Below are 2,255 nucleotides of genomic sequence, written 5' to 3'. Positions count from 1 at the left end.
AAAAGAAATGAAAATTCCAGGAAATAAATAGAAGGAGTAAGTTCTACTTTCACAGCCAGATCAAAGAATCTGATCAAAGATTTGCAATTTAGAGCACTGGATCTCTGAATCCTTCAATTCTGTGCCTTTATCTCAGGACAAGTGTCCTTTTTATAGCTGCCATTCTGAAAAATGCCTTCAGAGCCCTCTTTATGTCTCTATTCCTTAGACTATAAATGAAAGGATTCAGCATGGGTGTGACCACAGTGTACATCATTGATGCTGTTGCACTTGACTTGGAGCTGTGGGTAACAGCAGAGCTAACATACACTCCTAGGCTTGTACAATAAAATAAGGAGACAACAGAGAGGTGAGATACACAGGTGGAAAATGCTTTATACTTTCCCTGAGCAGATGAGATTCTGTGGATGGAAGACGCTATCTTAGTGTAAGAGTAAAATATTCCAGTGAGGGGACCACCAGCTAGCAGCACAGCTGTGATGTATATCACCAAGTCATTGGGAAAGCTGTCAGAACAGGCAAGTTGGACCATCTGATTGAGTTCACAGAAATAGTGAGGGATTTCCAACTCTTCACAGAAGGACAGTCTCAACACCATTAAGGTTTGTAATAATGAATGCAGGACACTGATGGCCCAGCTAACCAGAACCAAAATTCTACAGACTTTTGGATTCATGATGACCATGTAGTACAGGGGGTGGCAGATGGCCACAAAGCGGTCATAGGCCATTACCGTCAGGAGGAAGTCATCTAATCCTGCAAACAGCATTAAAAAATACACCTGAATGATGCAGGCTTCATAGGTTATAACTTGGCTTTGTATGTAGATGTTCCATAGCATTTTGGGGATGGTGGTGGAGGTGAAGCAGATATCTACAAAAGAAAGGTTGGAGAGGAAGAAGTACATGGGGGTGTGGAGGTGGGAGTCTGAGCTGATGGCCAAGATGATGAGCAGGTTTCCAAACACAGTGATCAGGTACATGGAGAGAAAAAGCCCAAATATGAGGGGTTGTAGTTCTGGTTCCTCTGAGAATCCCAGGAGAAGAAATTCTGAAGGTCTTGTTAAGTTCCTTTGGGCCATGTTTTGGAGGTGACTACAAATAAAGGGCAAAATGACATGTTTAGCTTGCATCCTCACATCACTGAAAGGCTACCATTTATATTTTGTGGTTAAAAATTAATTTCAGTATTTTGTTCTTGGATTTGGCAGAGTATACAGTCCTGAAAAATCAATTCTCCTAAAATCCAGTCATGGAGAAAGAATATAGGAAATAAAAAACTACAGCATGTCAGATGGTGACAGAGACTATGAAAAAAATGAAAGCAAGTGTAAGGGGAAAGAGTAAAGAGGGGGTGCTACTTTTTATAGGTGTTCAGGCAAGGCGTGCAGACAGGGTGACTTTGAACAGAGACCTCAATGAAGAAAGAGCAGGAGCCTTGAATATATCAAGTGTGTGCTTGGTAGGGAGAACAGCCAGTGCCAAGGCCCTGGCTGGTGCTTGTTTAAGATGTTCTAGTTTAAAGAAAGGAAGCCAGTGTGGGGAGGGTAATGGACAAGAGGTAGAGTGAGGACTGGTGGTGTCAGAGGATGTTGAGGACCAAGGTGGCCTCCTGATGCTGCTGAAATTATAAGTATTGGGAACCTTTCATCCATACTATGTTCCTCTAGCACTTTCTGAAATTGTTGCAAGACTGCCCTGTATGTTTAAATAAATCCTTCTGTTGACTAAGTTATGGCCTCTGTACGAGTCACCTTGGAATGTATCAGTTCAGCACCCCTGATCTCAAGACTTCTCACACTCCACAAGGCACCAAGTCTCTCTCACATACACACAGTAGACCCTGGCTTCCTAAGCTATATTACTTCCATGTATTTTTCACCTCTAACAACCCTGATTGACTTATTGATACAACTCAAGTCAATCAGCTCAAATTATTTATAACTGGCATCTAGCAATAATCACAGATACCAATAAACTTGAGTTTTATTTTGGTATGGTCATTTTCTTCCTTGTATTAAGCATACATTATTTGCTCTTTTCAGTGAGCAAAGATGCCTGTATATATATCTATATATCTATAATCCTCCTCTAATCCAAAACACAAATTGTACAGTAGAACAGAAAAATGAACAAAGGGAAAAACCCCACATTTTATTATTTATTTATTTATTTTTCCACATTTTATAAAAAGATGTATATAAGGTACAATGAATATGAATTGAATATTGGCCATTTTTAGTCTCACAACAAATA

The 2,255-nt window shown here is 40.0% G+C and overlaps 1 protein-coding gene across 1 annotated transcript; it reads right to left on the bottom strand.

Moving 5' to 3' along the window:
* On the bottom strand, positions 128–1,081 carry LOC102186473 (olfactory receptor-like protein OLF4). Its single transcript, XM_013965036.2, has one exon. The coding sequence runs from the start codon at positions 1,079–1,081 to the stop codon at positions 128–130; it is 954 nt and encodes a 317-aa protein (XP_013820490.2).

Source organism: Capra hircus, chromosome 7, assembly GCF_001704415.2.
Source record: "Capra hircus breed San Clemente chromosome 7, ASM170441v1, whole genome shotgun sequence".
Lineage (NCBI taxonomy): Eukaryota > Metazoa > Chordata > Mammalia > Artiodactyla > Bovidae > Capra > Capra hircus.
Note: the sequence above shows the minus strand (reverse complement) of the source record. Positions and strands in the feature narration are given on the sequence as shown.